Source organism: Heloderma suspectum, chromosome 6 (assembly GCF_057233095.1).
Source record: "Heloderma suspectum isolate Gila_16-S chromosome 6, 16-S_ref, whole genome shotgun sequence".
Taxonomy (NCBI): domain Eukaryota; kingdom Metazoa; phylum Chordata; class Lepidosauria; order Squamata; family Helodermatidae; genus Heloderma; species Heloderma suspectum.
Window position 1 is genome coordinate 108,711,812 of NC_139463.1, and position 20,959 is coordinate 108,732,770.

Consider the following 20,959-nt stretch of genomic DNA (forward strand, 5'->3'; position numbering starts at 1 on the left):
ACCCTTTATTCCTACAGTAACAGTCTATAGGCATCAGTCAGGGGTGGGCAACACATAGCCCATGGGCCACTTGCCCTCTGCCCTTCTGAGGGGCCCCCACTGCCCTCTGCAGCTGCTATTAAAGAAGCTATTAAAGAAGCCCTTTGTTGCAGCAGTGAATTCAGTAGAAAGGTGGCTCAGGGCAGGGGTGGAGCTAGGGATGTACGAAAGTCACTTACCTTTCCGTGGATTCTGTTCATGGTGGGGGGGGAGGCGTTCTGTCCCTCCCCCCGGAATCCTCGACGGGGGGGGAGGCGATCCGGTCCTCCCCCCAGAATCCTCGACGGCTGGCTGTGCTCCGTGGCGGCTCTGTGGAGCAGCCGGACAGGCCAGGGCCATCCGCAGCCGGATTTCCGGCCGCAGTGGCTGCTGGGTAAAAAAAAAAAAAGCGTACGCAAATGGCTATGGCCGCCGCCATTTGCGTTCCTTATTTTTCGCCGTCTTAGTCTACGTAAATATTTACATAGACTATTACGACGAAAATAAAGGGGAACGCAAATAGCGTAGTGGGTGTTATATGCATCCCTTTTTGATTCGCCGTTTTAGCTATGTAAATATTTTCGGCGAATCAAAAAGGGACGCAAATAGCGCCCACTACGCTATTTGCGTTCCCCTTTATTTTCGCCGTAATAGTCTACGTAAATATTCACGTAGACTAAGATGGCGAAAAACAAGGAATGCAAATGGTGGCGGCCGTAGCTGCCGCCATTTACGTACGCGTTTTTTGTGGTTTTTTTTACCTAGAGCCCTCCGCGGCCAGAAATTCGGCTGCGGACGGCTCTGGCCTGGGCCTGGCTGGCTGCTCCACAGAGCTGCTGCGGAGCACAGCCGGCCGTCGATTCCGGGGGGGAGGACCGGATCGCCTTCCCCCCATCAAGGATCCCGGGGGGAGGGACGGAACACCTCCTCCCCCATGAACATAATCCGTGGAAAGGTAAGTAACTTTCGTACATCCCTAATGCTAGTGTCTCCTTTGTTATCGCCCATCAGTTAAAAAAAAGAGGATATAACCATGTAAAATGGTAATTTGTTGTTCAAACTTTATAAAATTGAAATAGTTTGACCAATCATTCTGACCTTTTGAAAGGAATTTTCATGTGCCAGGAAGACATGTACATTGTACATACCCTGAAAATTTCAGGACAATTGCCCTTTTGGCATTCTAGTCATAGAGATGTGAGTTTTTGGCATGCCACATGCCTTAGGTAATCTCACTTCATCTGTTGTAATGCACGTTACATGGGGCTGCATTTCAACAGTTTTTGGAAACTTCAGCTGATCCACAGTGCTGTAGCCAAACAATTGAATAGGGGCCATTTATAGTGAGCGTGTGACTGTTGTTACAACAGCTTCACTAGCTACCAATCCCTTTCAGGCAACAATTCAAAGTGCTGCTTATGACCTCAAAATCCTACATGATTGGAGACCAGACTATATAAAAGACTGCATTCTCCCATATGAGCCTGGTCAAATGTTAACGGACTGCCATTCCTATGGATGACATCACTTTCCCTCCCAATTCTAACCATTCTTTTTCCTTACTAACTGCTCTCTGGTGTTTAGCTCAGGCCTCAGGATAATAACGTAGACCTTGGGGAGGAAAATACAAGCCAGTAATCCAGCACTAGAAGCCAAGATGGAGAAGACCTCCACAGCCACCATGTATTTCCCCTTGGTGCTCACGTAGGTTGGCACAAAAGACACCCAAACACTGCAGAAGACCAACATGCTGAAAGTGATCAGCTTGGCTTCATTGAAAGTATCAGGCAACTTCCTGGCAAAGAAAGCCACAGCGAAGCTGATGATTGCCAACCCCCCCATGTAGCCCAGGACAATGTAGAACATGAGGGATGAGCCTTCATTGCATTGAACTATGGTCATCTTAACCTCTGAGTGGATGTCAAACTCTGGGAATGGGGGAGAAGTTGCTAGCCACACAAAACAGATGCCAGCTTGAATAAGAGAAGAGACAATAATGACTGATACTGCAAGTCTCTTCCCCACCCATTTCCTCATCCTGTTTCCAGGCTTTGTGGCCATGAAGGCCAAAACCACAGTGATGGTCTTTGCTAACACACAAGCAACAGCGATGGAGAAGATGATGCCAAACACTGTCTGCCGCAGAAGGCAGGTCACCTTCCCAGGCCACCCAATGAATAGGAAGGAGCAGAGAAAGCAGAGCAGCAGGGAGGAGAGCAGGGTGCACGTGATGCTCCAGTTGTTGGCTTTGATGATGGGAGTCTTGTGGTGCTGAATGAAACTCCCAGTCACAACAACTGTGATCACAGAAAGGAGAAGAGCTAAGGAAGCCAGAGCTACTCCCAAGGGCTCCTCATAAGATAGGTAGATTATTTCTTTTGGTATACATTGGTCCTGGTTCTTGTTGGGATACTGATCTTCTGGGCATTTCTCACATTGGTCTGCATCTGCAAGTAAGAAGCAAAGTCTCAGTATTTCCAGAATACGGAAAAATTAGCTTTAATTTAACCTAATCTTGCAGTAATATATATTACACAGTTCCCCCCCACATCTGTAATGGTTGCTGTCTTAGGTTTTCCTCTGTGTGAGTGCATATATATACTTGTATGAAGACAAAACTGACAGGAATTATATTAGACCTGAATTTAAAACTTCATGATTATTTTCCAAGTAACTCTGGATTCCTTCACTTACCCATCTGGATTGAAATCCTCCCTTTTGGGCACTCAGTGCAATCATAGCAACACACTTGTTCCCCTTGCTGGACGTACATGCTCTGTCCAGGATGGCAGCTCTTAACACAGGTGGAACTGGGCAGCCTCTAATGGTAACCACAAGGAAGGACATATCAGTTAGAAATGGCTGTAATAAAGCTTCTGAGGGGTTCTCTGCTTTCTACTAAGTGCAGATGCCACTTTTTGAAGAAGGAAACCTGACTGTATTAGTTGTATATCCTTTGTAAAAGACAATGGGGGCCCAGAGACTGTATCTTCACTCACCAAGGCCTTAGTACCTGAGCTCTTACTGAAGATATACTCAAAGAGAAGATATATTCAAATTCAGAATAACTGAATTTGACTAACCATGGGAACAATGTTGTATGAGCTTTTTTGTTCATGTGTATCAAAAATACATGAAGCAATTGTTTTCAATTTCTTAACAATAGCAAATTTGATAATTTCTCAGAACTACAGAAATGCGGAAACAATTATATATAGGTTAGCATAGATTAGCACTTGGCATGATGGTAAAAAATCAAGGAAAAAAATCAATTAAGAGATCAAGTCCGAAATTTGAAAAAGATAAGAAAAAAGGAGAGTCCTTTTATTAATTATTGGAGGATAAACTATAATGTGGAAGTTATGCTTCACTATCTCATAATTAGTAGTTTAACTAAATTTAATGAGACTGACGTGTAACTTCAGAAGTGAATAACATAGGAAGCAATATTGTGTAAATGTTTGTATTTTATAGATGCTTTTATTCTGCATTTCCTTAATGCTAAAACCAAAACCAAAACAAAAAGGAAAATTTAGCCTAATCATGCACTACAGATCTCTAGTGCTACAGATATTGGTCTCAAGCTGTACATTCAGTGAAGTTGAGGGTCTAGTTAGGCCAAAGAGCCAATGTGGAGCAGAGGGGCGGAACCCCAATTTATGCAATGAGCCATCAATTAAACGCTTTGCTTTTCCTGTTGGGTCCTATAGGCCTTAGTTCTTGGCTACCACTCTGGAATTTATCAAAGAAGAAGCAAATATTCCCATCTTTTCCCCCAATGCAAAAAGCCATTTTCCTATACCAGGTGTGGGCAACACGTAGCCCTAGGGATGGCAGAGAATTCCGCTACGGATCACGGTGAGGCCGAATGCCAGTGCATTCGGCCCCCCGAACTCCGTGACGGAACGGCCTGCCCCCCCTGCCCCCCCGTGGATCTCCCCTGGGACGAGACTCACCTGGGGCAGATCTTCCGGGTGGTGGCGGCAGCGGCTGGTCTTCTGACCGGCTGCCGCCGCCGCCATTTCCACTCTTGTAAAAAAAAAGACATGATAGGCTATGTAAAGATTTACGTAGCCTATCATGGCTAGGTTTAAAAAAAACCCAACACGATGTGATAGGCTATGTAAATCTTTACGTAGCCTATCATGGCTGGGTTGGTTTTAAAACAAAACAAAACCGCGTTTGCAAATGGCGGCGGCTACAGCCGCCATTTGCGTTCCTTATTTTTGCCTTCTTAATCTACATAAATATTTACGTAGACTATGACGGCGAAAATAAAGGGGAATGCAAATAGCGTAGCAGGCGCTATTTGCGTCCCTTTTTGATTCCCCATTTTAGCTTACGTAAATATTTACGTAGGCTAAAATGGGGAATCAAAAAGGGATGCAAATAGCGACTGCGACGCTATTTGCGGTCCCCTTTATTTTTGCCGTCATAGTCTACGTAAATATTTACGTACATTAAGAGGGCAAAAATAAGGAACGCAAATGGCGGTGGCCGTAGCCGCCGCCATTTGCGTACGCGGTTTTTTTTTTTACCCAGAGCCCTCCGCGGCCGGAAATCCGGCTGTGGATGGCTCTGGCCAGGCTGGGCCTGGCCGGCTTCTCCGCGGAGGTGCTGCGGAGCACAGCCGGCCGCAGAGGATTCCAGGGGGGAGGAATGGAGCGCCTCCCCCCCGGCGAGGATTCCGGGGGAAGGGACGGAACACCTCCCCCATCAACATAATCCGCGAACAGGTAAGTGACTTTCGTACATCCCTACGTAGCCCTCCAGATGTTTTGGCCCACAACTCTCAGGATCTCTTAGGATTCTCGATGTTCTCTAGAGCTGATGGGAGTTGTAGGCCAAAAATCTCCCCTGTCCTACATGCAACTAGGAAGTTTCTTTAAGACATCTGATGACTTCATTTAACAAACAAACAAACAAAAAAGGAGGGGGAATAATGTTGCAATTTGAGGAATTTAGTTCAATCATACCTGGCTAGCCTAGCTACAGTGATCCAGCCTGCCTGAGTGAATTTATCCCCAACGTATCTGGATAGATTTCCTGTAGTGATCCATGCTATGGTAACTTCTCATTTGAATTACTGTAATGTGTTCCATGTGGGGTGCCTTTGGAGATGGTTCCAAAACTTCAGCTAGTGGAAAATATGGCTGTAAGAATTCTCACAGGGGCAGGCATAATGATCACATGATGGTGGTCCTCATTCACCTGCACTGGGTCCCAATCTGTTTTGAGGCCCAGTTCAAAGTGCATCCCTTTACACTTGCTTACACTGAACCACATTTGCCATTGGGATGCCCATTCTGCCAGTCTGGGGAGATCTTTTTGTAGGTCCTCTCAGTCACTTTTTGTTTTAACCACCCTAAATCATTTGGTATCCTGACCAAACTTGGCCACCTCACTGCTCACTTCTGATTCAGATAATTTATGAATAAATTGAAAAGCATTTATCCCAATACATATCCCTCTGGGACCCAGTATTTCCATCCCTAAATTGGGAGAATTTACCATGTATTCCTTCTCTCTGCTTTCTGTTCCTTAACCAGTTACTGATCCATAAGAGTACCTCTCCTCTTATTCCATGATTGCTAGGTTTGCTCAGGAGTCTTTGGTGAGGGACTTTGTCAAAAGCCTTTTGGAAGTCCAAGTAAACAGTGTCTAGTGGATCACCTCTGTCCACATGTTTTCTGACACTCTCAAAGAACTCTAAAAGATGAGACAGGACTCACCTTTGGGGAAGCCATGCTGATTCTTTTTCAGGAGCAGGGGCATTGTTTTGAAGGGCCCACCTGGGCATAGGCCCCAGGTCTTTTTTTCTGAGCTGTGCCCTGGCTCTTTTGAGCTGTCCTACTTGCCATTTTTTTACATTTTCCCATTGACTTGCATTGGAAAACAGAAATGGCCATAACGTTTTTAGCTTGTAAGATAAATATATGAAATTTGGAGATCCGCAGCCCCTATGGAGCTGATTGAATCTCCCCAATTTCAGGCAGTTAGATCCAGTGGCTTTTGTGTTAGTCACAGGTAAAATTTGCTATTTTCAAGAAAATCTGTCAACGCAAAGACCTATAATTTGTGTGTGCTTCCACATAAGTGCATACAGCTTGGGGACCTGGCAGCCCTTATATATATATGACTGAATCTGCCAAATTTCAGACAGTTAGGCCTAGCGACTTTTGTGTTAGCTACAGGTAAAATTGGCTTTTTTCAAGAAAATGTGTCCAAGCAAAGAGCTATATTTTTTTTGTTCTTCCACATAAGTGCATGGAGTTTGGGAACCTTGCAGTCCCCATGGAGGTGATTGAACCTACCAAATTTCAGACAGTTAGGTCCAGTGGCTTTTGTGGTAGCCATGTGTAAAATTTCCTTTTCTCAATGACTAAAACAAAAACTAAGAACTGCCAAGCCACACAGGGGATTAGAGATCCTAATCAGGAGGTATTTAAGGTGACCATTAGGAGGTCACTATCCCTAATCTCTGGTGTAGGGTTTTTTTTTTTACATGCACCCCTCCCCCCCTATTTTCTGCTCTTACATGCCCACTGTTGGGAGCTTGCTTGCATTGAAATTTTGAAGAGGGAGAAGGACGGGAAGAAAGAGCTCCATGTGAACTACTGATATTTCACACAGCACCTGATTTTACTGCCCCAAAGTGGAACCTTTGGCTTCTGCAGAAGTTTAGTAGCTTCAGTACAGCAAAGGAGCCAATCAGCCTCCACAAACTTCTTTCTCCCCCTCCACTTTACTTTGTCTGAAATAGCTGTAGGACTCAAATTATTCCAAAAGGAGGGTTAGGACTATGTGGCATCATGATTGAGGAACTGCTAAGGCTTTTAAACAGGTTTTACAATTTTAAAAAAGCTAGAAAAAGCCCTCTGCCACCTCACCTCATAAAGTTAATTTAAGTACGTGCAATCCTTACAAACCCTACAGAGCCTCCTAAATTCCTGTGAAGTACTACCTCTCTGAAAGGAGCCACTTGGCTTAGGGAATTCTCTGTACTCCCCGCCCCTGCATTTCTGATCACCATTCTTCTTTTCTTCTTCCCTCCCCTCCCCTATCCTGTTCTTTCTTTCTCTTCTTTATTCCACCCAGAGCATATCTTGGGAAATTCTTAAAGAAAATTCTCTTCAGTGGGCAAGAGAAGTTCTGAACTGTATTTGACTTTATACAGACAGACAAGAGGGTTGGTCTTCTCTTCTCACTCAAGTCTTTGAGAAAAGTGGGTTCACATGGTTGCAGAGAAACACATCTGGGGCTGTTTTGTTTGTCAGTTGCCATTATCCAGCAATAGGAAGGGCTTTAGCTCTGTGGTAGAGCACATGCTTGGTATGCAGAGGGTCCCAGGTTCAATCCCCAGCTTCCCCAGGTAGGGCTAGGAAAAAATCCTGCCTGAAACTCTGGAGAGTCGCTGCTGCCAGTCAGTGTCAACAATACTGCGCAAGATGGTCTGACTCAGTATAAGGCAGCTTCCTATGTTCATATGAACAGAAAGCTTTAATAAAAATAGGGGTCTGAGTTGAAGTGGGATGGGGTGGGGGTCAGTGCACACTTCTTATGTAAGTATGTAATCTATACACACACAAGCACACCACATGCACTCACCGCACATGCACACACATATATATTAGAGGTGCACTTAGACTCAGATATATATATATATATATATATATATATATATATATATATACACTGTATATGCAGATTTGTGTTATGGGCCTGTGCCCCGGATCTTTTAAGAATCTAGCAATGCCCCTGTTCAGGAGGCTTGTGCTTTTATATGCTTACTAATTTTACCTTTAATAATGCTTTCAACCTATTTACCAGGGAAGGGGTGAAGGGAAAGCAAATCACCCCCTCCCCCAAATTGGAGAACTCCCCTTCCACATGAACTGCTCCACCTATCCTTCTGTAACTTTGCTGGTTTCTTATTCAGGGACAACTCTAGGCTGTCTATAATTTTCAGAACACTGGTCCACAAGGAAAATAAGGAGAGAAATATGTCCTCTTTTGGAGACCTCAAAATGTCAAGGCCACCCTTGCACAAAAACCCTCGTGGCTATGAAATTTGGAGGGATGATCTCCTCTGATGGGGCAATGAATCCTGAAACGTTCGTCCAATTCTTCCAAGTGATAAATATGTTATTGGCAGTTCCCTTTAAAAGAAAATCAAAATATAAACCCTGCAACTATTTTTCTGACATTGGGCAGGTGTAATTCCCTTCTAGGGGGTTACTATGCCTGAAATTATCACCCAGTTCTGACCAAGAGAAAAAAGTTACAGTTTTTTTTTTTAATTTCCAATGGCAGTCAACAGGAAGCATAAAGGCTCATTTTTCCAAACCTTGACTCAGGGTTGGTTCTGAGCTGAAATGGTCCGACTACAAATTGGCCCGAGCAGAAGCGGGATGTTTTCCAAAATGCTGAATCGAGGTTTGAGTTGAAGTGTGTGTGTGTGTGTGGGGGGGGTTCAGTGCACATTTCTTATGTGTGTATGTAATCTCTACACACAAGCAAGCACACCACATGCACACAGCGCACGCGCGCGCACACACACACACACACACACACACATATACATATGCAAATTTGTGTTATGGGCCTGTGCCCCGGATATTTTAAGAACCTAACAGTGCCCCTGTTCAGGAGGCTTGTGCTTTTATAGGCTTACTAATTTTACTTTTAATAATGCTTTCAACCTATTTACCAGGAACAGACATTCAGCTAACCAGCCTGTAATTTCCCAGATCCCCCCTGGATTTCTCTTTAAGAATTGGTGTTACACTGGCCATTCTCCAGTCCTCCGGTATAGAAGCTGATCTTAGGGACATGCTGCATATTTTTGTTAGAAGATCAGCAATTTCATATTTGCGTTCTTTAGGGAGCAATCCTATGGGATAGGTGGCCGCCTCCGAATGTGGAGGCGACATCTTATCCACTGCACAGTGGGAGAGCACAGAGGGGATCTTCTCCTCCACGCTCCAGCTGCCCTGCATTTGTGGCTCGACGGCCGATTTTGGCTGCCTAGCCACGGGACATCAGAGTGGTGGGTGGGCAGGCTGGATGATGCTTAGGAAGCGTCGTACCAGCACTTCTGCACTCCCTGCCCTTCCCTGCTCCCGGGAACGCCCCCTTTTGCCTTGCTCCATGCTGCTCATAGGAGTGTGGAGCCTGGGGACAATCCGCACCACCTCCGAGGTCGGTTCCCAGAAACTGACCAATCCTGTGGCCATCTAGCTACTGTCTAGCAGCCATAAGATTGTGCCCTCAAGAACTTTAGGATGCATACTATCTGGGCATGTTGATTTATTGCTTTTCAATTTGTCAATAAGGTTGGGAACTTCATCTTTTGCCACCAGTATTTATCTCAGTTCCTCAGACTCTCTTACTAAAAACATCAGTTCAGGCATATGTATCTGTGCTATATCTTCTGCCATGAAGAGAGATGCAAAGCATTCATTCAGCTTCTCTGCCATCTCCTTATCCTCCTTTAGTACTCCTTTAACTCCACTGTCATCCAGTGGTCCAACTGCCCCCCTAGTTAGTTTATTGCTTCTGATATATTTAAAGAATTATTTATTGTAGTCCCTGATATTGTTAGTGATATGCTCCTCAAAATGCTTTTTTGCATTAATTGTTTCACCTTTGTGCAAGCTTGTGCTTTTCATTTGGACAAGGCTTTTATTTTCTGAAGGAAGCCGTCTTTTCTCTACTAGCTTCTTTCACACTTCTCGTTAACCATGCCCAGGACCTCCTAGACTTGGTGCTACCTTTCCTAACCGGCAGTATACATTCTTCCCAAGCTTCTGCTAGTGTGGTTTTGAGTAACTTCCAAGCATTTTCAAGGGATTTACCTGTCTTGACTTCCCCTTTCAACTTCCTTTTTACCAGTTCCCTCATTTTAGAGAAGTTTCCTCTTTTGAAGTCAGATGTGACTGCGTTGGACTTCCTTGGCAATTTTCCACTTACAGTAAATATATTTTAAATCTGAGAGCACTGTGGCCACTGTTTCGAATTGGTTCAACAACATTGACTTCTTGTACTAGGTCTTGGGTGACACCATTTAGGATTAAATCCAGGGTCTCCTCCCCTCTGGTCGGTTCTATGACCAACTGTTCTAGAGCACAGTCATTTACGATATCAACCCCTTTGTCATGACTGGAACATGCATTTATCCAATCAATGTGTGGGTGATTGAAGTCACCCATTATTACAACACTTCCTCGTTCGGAGGCCTCCCTGATTTTGTTTTCCATCTCAAGATCACCCTGAGCATTCTGGTCTGGGGGACGATAGCATGTTCCTAGTACTAAATTAGTTTTGGAGCCCAGTTTTGTAACCAACAGTGCTTCTGTGGAGGAGTCTGCCCCTTTTAGACTTTCTGGTCTGCTCGACACTCTGCCTTCTTTGATGTACAGAGCAACACCTCCTCAGGTACACACTTCCCTGTCCTTCCTATAGAGTTTATATCCTAAGATGACCGTATCCCATTGGTTCTTTCCCTTCCACACGTTTTCCATAATGCCCACTATATCCAGGTTCTCCTTTAAAATCAGACATTCCAGTTTGCCCATTTTTGCCCAGAAGCTTATCACATTTGCATAGAAACATCTATACACCCTGTCCCACCCCAGATGTCTCTGGCATGTGCATCTTCTGCTATGACACTAAGGCATCTTTGACTGGCTATCACCTTTTTCCATAGGCTCGTGACCTATTTCCTCCCCTTCTGCATTTGGGGAGTTGGAAACATTTTAATTTTCACCCCATAGGGATGATTTAACCTGAATCAGATGCTTCCCAGCTCCTGTTGGCTTTCCGCCAGGGTTCAATTTAAACGCTGCTCTGCCACCTTTTTTATATGAAGCATCAGCAGCGTGGTTCCATTCTGGTTCAAGTTTTGGAGGCTATCCCTTTTGTACAGGCCCAGCTTGTCACAAAATGTTCCCCAGTGCCTAACCTTTTTAATGTTTAGTTTATGTTTCTGCTTAGCTCTACACGGTTTAGGAACTCATTATGTGATGGAGCATCTTCTCCTGTATTGCGCCTCATATTTTAAGGTAATCTATGGAAGCCTTTCTCCAAGTGCCCACTCATTCTAAAGCTTTGAGGGTGGCAACAAGAGACAGGGCTTTTTTTGGTGGTGGCCCTGCAGCTCTAAAATGCTCTCCCAAGAGAGGCTCACCCAGGCACCATATTGCTATATTTTCAATTCCAGTTTTTTTTTTTAAGTATTTTAGCATTTTTAGAGTGCTATTATTTTAGTCACTGCAATGTCGTTTTAACTTTTATATCTGAACATCATTTTATTTTTTGTATTCACGTTGCATTTTATGCTGCGTTGGCATGTTTATTAGTTTTACATCATTGATTATTTTTATTGGGATTTTATTTGCATGTTGTTTTTTAGTACAGGGCTTAGAGAAATTTATTGATGAGGCTTTTAATAAAACAAATAATGAATAGATATCGGGCATGTCCAGCATATGCTGATGAAGTGTCAACCTTCCTGGACCCCCGTATCTGGAATGGGCTTAAAAAACAATGCTGTTGATACAGCTGATGATGACAATTAAAATAATCATTCCCACCTGATGAAACTTGGGATTCCACACAATGACACTTCCATTAATGGTGAACCTATTCTCTGGAGTAGCCTCAGGGTCCATTCTTCCAACTTGGACCCTCTGGAACGATTCATTGGGGAAGGTGACCAAGTTGATGAGATCATATCCGCCTGCCAGGTCCCTGTTGTCATCAAAAAATATTTCTTCCCCAGCAGTATTGTTAAAGCGGATGCTTCTCAAAAAAGAGTGAAGCTGGATTGGAGGAGAAAAGAAATGTACAATATATTGTTGGTTTATTTACCAAATGATTGAGAAAGCGACCCTCTTCCTTACAGATACCGGGGTGGTAAGAAAGGTGGAAAAGGGTTAGTGCTATTTCATTGGAACTGTCAAGATTGTGATATTCAGGGTACTTTCAGGTGAAGCTTTTTATCATGCAGTCACCCTGCCTCATTCACAGGCAATCTCATCTTCCCTTTGTAACCTTTCCATGTCATCCCACTGCTTTCTCCATCATTTCTTCTTACCAAAGAAAATTTTTAAGGAGGGAGAGATGGAATAGCTGCACTGTGGTAATACTAAGAGCTGCCCATCTGGAAGCACCCATAGGCTTTCAAGATCTATTTCCCAAAGAGTCAGTACCCTATAATATGACTGTGCAAGTTCCTGTAGTTGCCAGGTGTTCAAAACAGTTGGGATGCAAATAAACTGCCTTGCTGCCAGAGATCCTGGAAGAACCGTAGCTAAATGTGATAGAGGACGTGCTTTGCTGCAGAAAATTCAAGGTGTAATCCCTGGCATCTGCAGGTAGGGCTTGGAAAGAATCCTGCCTGAAAACCTGGCGATCCACTGGAAATCATTGTTAACATTGCATTAGATGGACTGTCACCTGACTTTGTTCTTAATTCAGGGATTGGCCTGGATGGGATCATCACCATCCAATACATGTGAATTATTACTAAGCTGAAGCTCTTCCCAGAGGCGGGGTTTATCTTACCAGTGAAAAGCCCCATTACCAGTTTTTCACATCGGCGCGGATCTACACATAGGCTTTTCTCCATTTTCATAGTGCATCGATCACTGTTGGGGCACATGATGTGTGCACCAGTTCCGCACTGCTGTTACCTTAGAGGACTCGCTGATATCATGCATTTCCTTATATGGTTACGAGTTGGTCACCACTCTAAACCGGATGTTTGCAGACTCTACAGTTGTGGTCAATTCGACCTCCACTGGATAGATAGGATAGAATGCGTTCGATTGCCTCTGTGAGTTTTGATAGCTTTATAGCATTGATAGCTTTATGGATTCCTGCATTGAGCAGGGGGTTGGACTCGATGGCCTTGTAGGCCCCTTCCAACCCTACTATTCTATGATTCTATGATTCTATAGCTATGGATTTCCCTTTGCTATACTATTGCTTGTTACTATGTTTCCTTAGTGTTTCAGTCAGACCTAAAAACCCATTGGATTAATTTGGAATATGGGTTTCCTGTTTGTTCTGAGACTGTTTTAGACACTAGATTGATTTTAAGAGTGTATTATTGCTGCAGAATGTATTGCTGGCATTGGACTGACTTAGTGCATTGGGAAAAGGAGTGGGACCGCTAGAAAGGCCAAGGGAGGAAACCCTTGTTAGTTAAGATGTCAGGTTAGGAAGATTTGAGGGCTCCATGTTGTTAGATGCAACACCTGATTTTGGATTGGAATGGTGGTGAAGAATACCCCATTTCTCTTTTGAGACCAGAGATAGGACCCCTGAAGGAAATAAAGGGCCCATTCGCCTAACTGAAATGAATTGTGTGTATACTGTTGCCTTTAGAGCAAGGGCCCATTGTCTGTTTTGCCTGTGATTCACTCCTTGTGGCATTTTCCCACCAGTAAAGGTGATTGTCAGCCAGATTTTCTCAGCAGTAATTTTGAGTTATAGCAACAAGACAAAAGGATGAAAAATGGAGAAGTCAACAACTTGACTTGTTATAAGTCAAGTAAGAATGATAAGGAAATGTATAAGATGGATATGCAGATAGCCTGATTAGCAGATGACTGGGCTAACATGGCAAGCTTCGTCTATCTGATGTATAAGTGCATTTCTATGAAAAGTCCTAGAAAAACCATATAGAGAAATCCTGAAGGAGTCTATCCGAGTGAATGGGGGGTAGAATAAATGCTGTTTGGGAAGCCTTTCTGCTCCCTGACTTCTAATGGTGGGCTGTGGGGGATTAAATCAGGCAGCAGGGAGAAAAACTCTGTACATGCTCAGGGGTGGTGGAGAGAGACAGAGTCCTGTGGCAGACCTCTTTGGAACATGTCACCATGAGAAAGAGAGAGATGAAAGAAGGGGGCACAGAGAAGAAGGAGGTGTGTTTCTGACTTTATTCTTATATATGGAAGTGAACATCGAATGGTCTGGAGAAACAGGTCACGGAGCTCAGCCTAAAGGGCCGCTTTTTCAAATGCTCTGGGAGAGTCAGGACACGGTGTTACTAGAGCTGACTTGTTGTTGTTGTTGTTGTTGTTCAGTCGTTCAATCGTGTCCGACTCTCAGGGAGACAGTGAGTGCTCTTCAACTTGTTAAACAAATGAAAACATGCTACACAGGAAGTTTTATGGGTGGTTTACAGAGAAAAGTAAATGAAAAAATGTCACATGCAGAAGTAAAACGTGAAACTGTATTAGAGCATCAAATGGAATCGCTGTGACATACAAAAGTTACGTTGTTCAGTCGTTCAGTCGTGTCCGACTCTTCGTGACCCCATGGACCATAGCATGCCAGGCCTTCCTGTCCTCCGCTCTCTCCCGGAGCGTGCTCAAGTTCATATTCATTGCATCGGTGATGCTATCTAGCCATCTCATCCTCTGCCACCCCCTTCTCCTTTTGCCTTCAGTCTTTCCCAGCATCAGGGTCTTTTCCAGAGAGTTTTCTCTTCGCATTAGGTGGCCAAAATATTGGAGCTTCAGCTTCAGTATCTGTCCTTCCAAAGAGCACTCAGGGTTGATTTCCTTGAGGATGGACTGATTGGACCTCCTTGCAGTGCAGGGGACTCGTAAGAGTCTTCTCCAGCACCACAGTTAGAAAGCATCGATTCTTCGGCGCTCAGCCTTCCTTATAGTCCAGCTCTCACAGTCATACATTACTACTGGGAAAACCATAGCTTTGATTAGCTTTGTCGGCAAGGTGATGTCTCTGCTTCTTACTATGCTGTCTAGATTTGCCATAGCTTTCCTCCCAAGGAGCAAGCGTCTTTTAATTTCATGGCTACAGTCACCGTCTGCGGTGATCTTGGAGCCCAAGAAAATAAAATCTGTCACAGCTTCCATTTCTTCCCCTTCTATATGCCAAGAAGTGATGGGGCCAGATGCCATGATCTTAGTTTTTTTAATGTTGAGTTTCAAACCAGCTTTCGCACTCTCCACTTTCACCCTCAACAAGAGGCTCTTTAGATCCTCTTCGCTTTCTGCCATTAGGGTGGTATCATCTGCATATCTGAGGTTGTTGATAATTCTCCCGACAATCTTAATTCCGACCTGTGATTCATCCAACCCGGCGTTTCTCATGATGTACTCTGCATATAAGTTAAATAAGCAGGGTGACAATATGCAGTCTTGTCATACTCCTTTCCCAATTTTGAACCAATCGGTTGTTAGGTCCTTGCCTTCTTGGTCCCTGCCTTCTTGGTCCTTTATCATGCCCGTCTTTGCACAAAACATTCCCTTGAGATCTCCAATTTTCTTGACGGGATCTCTAGTCTTTCCCATTCTGTTGTTTTCCTCGATTTCTTTGCATTGTTCATTTAAGAAGGCCTTCTTGTCTCTCCTTGCTATTCTCTGGAACTCTGCATTCAGTTGGGTATATCTTCCCCTTTCTCCCTTGCTTTTCGCTTCCCTTCTTTCCTCAGCTACTTGTAAAGCCTCATCAGACAGCCACTTTGCTTTCTTGCATTTCTTTTTCTTTGGGATGGATTGAGTTGCTGCCTCCTGAACAATGTTACGGACCTCCGTCCATAGTTCCTCAGGCACTCTGTCTATCAGGTCTAATCCCTGAAATCTATTCCTCACCTCCACTGTATATTCATAAGGGATATGATTGAGGTCATACCTGAATGGTTTAGTGGTTTTCCCGACGTTCTTCAATTTAAGCCGAAATTTTGCAACAAGAAGCTCATGATCTGAGCCACAGTCAGTCCAGGTCTTGTTTTGACTGACTGTATAGAGCTTCTCCATCTTTGGCTGCAAAGTACATAATCAATCTGATTTCAATATTGACCATCTGGTGATGTCCATGTGTACAGTCGCCTCTTGTGCTGTTGGAAACGAGTGTTTGCTATGATCAGCATGTTCTCTTGGCAGAACTCTATTAGCTTTTGTCCTGCTTCATTTTGTACACCAAGGCCATGCCTGCCTGTTATCCCGGTGATTTCTTGACTTCCTACTTTAGCATTCCAATCCCCTATGATGAAGAGGACATCTTTTTTTGGTGTTAGTTCTAGAAGGTGTTGTAGGTCTTCATAGAACCGATCAACTTCAGCTTCTTCGGCCTCAGTGGTTGGGGCATAGACTTGAATTACTGTGATGTTGAATGGTTTGCCTTGGATTCGTACTGAGATCATTCTATCGTTTTTAAGATTGTACCCCAGTACTGCTTTTCCCACCTTTTTGTTGACTTTGAGTGCTACTCCATTTCTTCTAAGGGATTCTTTCCCACAGTAGTAGATATGATGGTCACCTGAATTAAATTCGCCCATGCCTGTCCATTTTAGTTCGCTGATTCCCAAGATGTCAATGTTCAGTCTTGCCATCTCATGTCTGACCACCTCCAGCTTACCTTGATTAATTGATCTTACACTCCAGGTTCCTAAACAATATTGTTCTTTACAGCATCTGATTTTCTTTTCACCTTTTACTTTTTACTTGTTTACTTTTACTATAACTTTTACAAAAGTTATAGTATGCCCAATTAGCAGCAGTTTGAATGGTTACTTAGCTCCACTTAAACCCCCTCCAGTCTAAACTAGTTAAATGCAGTGTTTGAAACTTTTAACTATATAGCAGTATAGTCCAAACCTTTAGAGAAAAGGAAGGAAAAGGAAAATTATAGCTACGTATCCCAGGCATAGATCTGAAGAGCAGGCTTTTGTGGATCCAGAGGAAGATTGGAAGAGACCTCTCCCAGGGTCCAAGGTGTAAGACTCAGCAAAGTTCAGAAAGGAAAATTAATCTAAGTAAGAAGTGAAGAGAAGGTTTTAAAATGGAAAAGGGGTGGTGAAGTCTGAACCTCATCACTGAGTAAAAGAAAACGGGAAGAAAACTGAATCAAGCTGCTCCGGAGTGACGCTTCTAGCCCCCCAAAGCTAGTTCAGAAACAACGGCCAGCTGCAGCCTTAAAAACTCAAGAAGGGACATGGTCAAAGTAAGAATTTCCCTGTCCCCTCAAAAAAGAAGGCAAACATGCAAAGTATGGCCCAAAAGGCCCCCAAACTAGGAAAAACGTGTTAGCAAAAACTAGAGCTATGCAAAACAGAAACAACAACAAAAAGAACCGAATTAAGTTTTCCTTTAGGGTTCAGTCTCTTTTAGATCCACTGACTCTCTTAAATTTCCCTGTCTTCTGACTGGCTCTTTTCTTTCTGTTCAGTTGCCAGCTAGAAATGTGGTTCTGGATTGGTGAAAGACATATTGTGTGGGCAGAAACTTGCAAAACCAGTCTTTCTCCATAGTTTTCGGCAGCTGATGTCACCTTAGGCCTCATCAGGGAACATTCTGGACTCCTAGCGCTGCTAGCTATGAGGAGCAACAAACATTGTAACTTCTTCTCCTACTGGTCCATTTTTCCACAACTTGACCACAGCTTTGTCAGCATGATTGCCTGCATCTCAGATTCCAGGCAGCAAAAGGAAAGACAGGCCTGCTTGTGAACACAAGCTACACTCCTGTTCTATTCCAGGGATTCCTTCTAAGCCGTCTGTTCCCAGCACTTGAACCCAAAAAGAGTAACATGCCCTAGCTGGCTTTAAAAGAGGGCCATAGAAATTTACTTGGGGAAGATAGCAAATTACTTGGGAAGACAGACAGACTAATGTGAGCATACTGGAAGAAGCAAAGACCATCAGTGTTGAAACAATGATTCTCCAACATCAACTTCACTGGATCGGCCATGTTGTTCGAATGCCTGATTATCGTCTTCCAAAGCAGTTACTCTATTCCCAACTTATGAATGGAAAACAGAATACTGGTGGACAGCAAAAGAGATTTAAAGATGTTCTTAAAGCTAAACTAAAAAAAATGTAACATAAGGATTGAGAACTGGGAAGCTCTAACTCATGAGCATTCCAACTGGAGAAGCACGAGTGCAGAGCAAAAGGGAGAAACGAGCCCAGTGGAAGGCATGTCAAGCAAACCCTCACTATGACCACCTTCCACCTGGAAGCCTATGTTCTCACTGTGGGAGGCTGTGTAGATCCAGAATCGGCCTTTACAGCCACCTGCAGACCCACTGCTAATGATTAATGTGTTGATTGACCTATTTTCTATTAATCTGTCTAATCCTTTTAAAGAGTTATCTATATAGACTCTATCTTTGGAAGACAATCTTACTCGGTCACGAGTGATCGCCATGATGATGATGATAATGATGATGATGAGAAATTTGTACAAGAGGTGCCCATCAAGGCCTTCTCCTCTGTCATTGTTCCAGGAAGAGGGTGAGTTCTTCCTGTTCTGCAGTGCTTTTGAAGTTGGGTCTTCTCACAGGCTTTTCTTTGCTCTCTCTTTTGATTATTTGTGATATTGCTTTCTTCTAATGATCATTTTCAATGTTTCCATGTTACCTTATGATGTTCAGTGATTAGTCTGTTGCTGTGAGTACCTGCCATGACTGAACCTTCTGTAGGATCCATCTGTCCTCATGTCCTCTTGATTTCTCTTTGGCCCTCACCAAATCCATGGCATGGAGAGCATGTGCAACAGCATAGACAGCATTGTAGGTATTGTAGCTCTGGCCAGACATCCCCATTTCATACACAGACCCAGGAAGGCTCCCCAGCTTCTCCTTCCCAGTGCAATTTTCTTTGGTCCATGAATAAAGTTTATATTGTGGGAGTGAACAGGAAAAGGCAGTGAACCAGAAATACTGGATGAAAGGAATATTTGACCGATATGGATTGATGCTCTTGAGAAAGTCCGGAAATCCTGGCACCACATTTGTATGGAGAGTGAATGACAAGGTGCCATTGAAGGATTTTGTGGTGAATTTGTCCCCACCCGATACAGCAGTGTAATCCCACTCAGCTGTTGTGATCCACACCCTCTCTGTGGGATGCTTATCTGCAATTTCATTCGAGGTCAAAACTATTTGTAAACCTTCCAGAGATTGATGGTCGCCATAGACAAGAATCACATTGATTTCACTCAATGCGAGAGTCAATTGAATTTGTCCCAATTTTTCTACAAGTATTGCATGTGGTAAAAATGCTGACACTATTGGGATCACTTGCACCCAAGCAATGCAAATATTACTCTGTACAAGCCTTGGTCTCAGGGTTTGAAGAAAGGTTTCTCCACTCTCATCTTGTGAAACGATAAGGCCAATCCAATTCCATCCAAAATGTTTGAGCAGCTGAACAATCCCGATATACTGAGGATCTTCATTTGGGACCATCCGGTAGAAAGAAGGGAACTGGGTTTTGTCTCTCAGCACTGGATCAAAGGAGCCATAGCTGAGCTAATAGGAAAGATACGATGTTATATTATGTTCCTTAATTTGGGAAAATCTCCCTGTTTTTCTCAATCACAAACTGACTCTCTAGAAATGTCTATCAAGCCCTGCTCTGTTTAAACCTCAATCTCATTCAATTATACCTTATAGCATATGTTGTGGTTTCTAACAGTCCAGTCTTATACTTCCTAGTACACTTACTATCAATATTCAGATTACAGTATGATACTAAGTAAGATGTGGAAGATCCTGGCTTTCTCAAGGTTTACATTTCCACCATGAACCATTAACACTTTGGTTGCTCAAACTGAAATCCTTTACCTACTTATATGAGAGTAAACCCCATTGACCTCAACTGGGCTTATATCTGAGTATGCAGATGTAGGATTGCACTCTATGTGGGTTCTTGTTTCCAGCAATCTCCAAAGATTCTGAAATGGCAATGTTGCCAACAAAGAGGCCAGTAGGCTGGGCAGATAATTTAGCAATCAGTATTTCTTTTAATGTGGGCCACAAGTACATGCAACCACTCTCATTGTAGTTGCCTCTATTTAATTCTAAAAACATACCTGTGGGATCTTGTAGGTATTAAAAACATTGGCCATCTGGATGGAGTTCTGGGAGGTGAGACCACCGATAACAGCCATTAGTTTATGTTTCCTGACACAGTTGTAATTGATAGGATCCCCTTGTCCCACAAAGAGAAGATCCAGAGCATTCCAACAAGATTGCATTGAATTAAATTTATTCGCGTACATCATGGATCCCAGCGTAGTGTTGGGCAACAATTCAACATCCGCGTTGATCTCATAAATGGCAAAAAGAAAAGCAAGGATATGCTGGTAATTTTTAGGGATCATGCTGCAATGAGATACTCATGTCATCTTAAATCTTGACCAGTGTATTAGAGCTTGCACTGTGATTTGCCCATCTTGGATGTTGCTCTACATGTCATAGAAAAATCTTGCTGAAACTGATAATATGAGGCTTGTTTCCTCAGACAACATGGAGAGAAGCATGTAAGTAGTACAGCCAAAGAGATCCAATGCTTTGCAGTGGTTAACATGTTGGATCAGGATGTGGGACACTCCAAACCAAATGTCTGTTCACCTGAGAAGTTCACTCAGGATGCAAATTAGTTCTTCCTTTACTAGGTGTAACCCCAGTTCAACACAGTGAGACTTACTTCTGAGTAAATGTGAACAGGATGCCCAGGATGCCCACAAGTATTCTTGTGTAAGACACCCTTGATTTTCCGTACTGACATTACTGGGTTATTGTGAAGATATGCTGTCCCTCCCAGGTTTGCAGAGTAAGCACAGCACATAAATAAAAGTCTATGGTCATAGAACCATTGGTGGTGGGTAGATTTCAATGCTGCTTCCCTCCCCTCATGGGAGTACCCATCTCTCCCACCACATCTTCTCTCCAGCCTCTCTCATGCACATCATCTTCTCAGCTGCCTCTTTCCCTCCCAACCATCTCTGCCTCTCTCACCACCTTCCTTCTCATCAACCCTGCTACTTCCCTACCATGACACATGCACTGTTTGTGGGCAGGTCACACAACACAAAATGATGCCCAGAAATTCCTATTGAAGTTGCCACTATTCTTCCAGACAGTCTTGTTGATTTGTGGAGGGAGGGGGGAACGATCT

The 20,959-nt window shown here is 43.5% G+C and overlaps 1 protein-coding gene across 1 annotated transcript; it reads right to left on the reverse strand.

Moving 5' to 3' along the window:
• Positions 1 to 1,560: 1,560 nt before the first annotated feature.
• LOC146342397 (vomeronasal type-2 receptor 26-like) lies at positions 1,561 to 20,162 on the reverse strand. Its single transcript, XM_084808526.1, has 5 exons — positions 19,872 to 20,162; positions 18,454 to 19,308; positions 11,613 to 11,840; positions 2,713 to 2,839; positions 1,561 to 2,465 (listed from the first exon to the last, which is right to left on the reverse strand). The coding sequence occupies exons 1-5, from the start codon at positions 20,160 to 20,162 to the stop codon at positions 1,561 to 1,563; spliced, it is 2,406 nt and encodes an 801-aa protein (XP_084664652.1).
• Between the last annotated feature and the right edge of the window lie 797 nt (positions 20,163 to 20,959).